The sequence below is a fragment of the Seriola lalandi genome, unplaced genomic scaffold, assembly GCF_002814215.2.
Source record: "Seriola lalandi dorsalis isolate HSWRI2012SDOR001 ecotype SW California unplaced genomic scaffold, Sedor1 jcf7180002054656, whole genome shotgun sequence".
In the NCBI taxonomy this organism is placed as follows: Eukaryota; Metazoa; Chordata; class Actinopteri; order Carangiformes; family Carangidae; genus Seriola; species Seriola lalandi.
Window position 1 is genome coordinate 509950 of NW_019525209.1, and position 458 is coordinate 510407.

The following is a 458-nucleotide window of genomic DNA, read 5'->3' on the forward strand; positions in this document are numbered from 1 at the left end:
TCTGACCTGTAGCAGTGATGCTAACCCAGCAGCTAATTACACCTGGTACAAGGAGAATGACCGTAAACTTCCCAGTCAACAACCACAGCTCTTCTTCAGCTCCATCCAGCCCTCTGAGTCTGGAGAGTATTACTGTACAGCTGAGAATGAGATGGGGAGGAGGAGATCAGCACACATCTTTATTGATGTAAAATGTGAGTGAGGCAGTTTATTTTAAAATCTATATAAAGATGATTAGTAACCAGAACTATGTTTTCCAGCCATAATGTTTCTTATGTTGCCATACACATAACTATTAACTGTTACTCATTAAAATACAACATGTAGCTCTGCAGTTAAAGTATGTTGTTAATGTTTGTTGTTCCAGATGCTCCAAAGCTTCTCTCTGTGTCAGTGAGTCCCTCTGGTGAGATAGTGGAGGGCAGTTCAGTGAATCTGACCTGTAGCAGTGATGCTAA

The 458-nt window shown here is 41.0% G+C and overlaps 1 protein-coding gene across 1 annotated transcript in view; it reads left to right on the forward strand.

Annotated features, from left to right (window-relative positions):
- Window positions 1-7: 7 nt before the first annotated feature.
- Window positions 8-458, forward strand: part of LOC147818303 (B-cell receptor CD22-like) — a 3189-nt gene continuing 2738 nt past the window's right edge. The window contains exons 1-2 of the mRNA XM_087177810.1: window positions 8-194; window positions 368-440. Of these exons, the coding sequence (XP_087033936.1) occupies window positions 152-194; window positions 368-440 (116 nt within the window). The 5' untranslated portion in view covers window positions 8-151. The remainder of the gene's footprint in view (window positions 195-367; window positions 441-458) is intronic.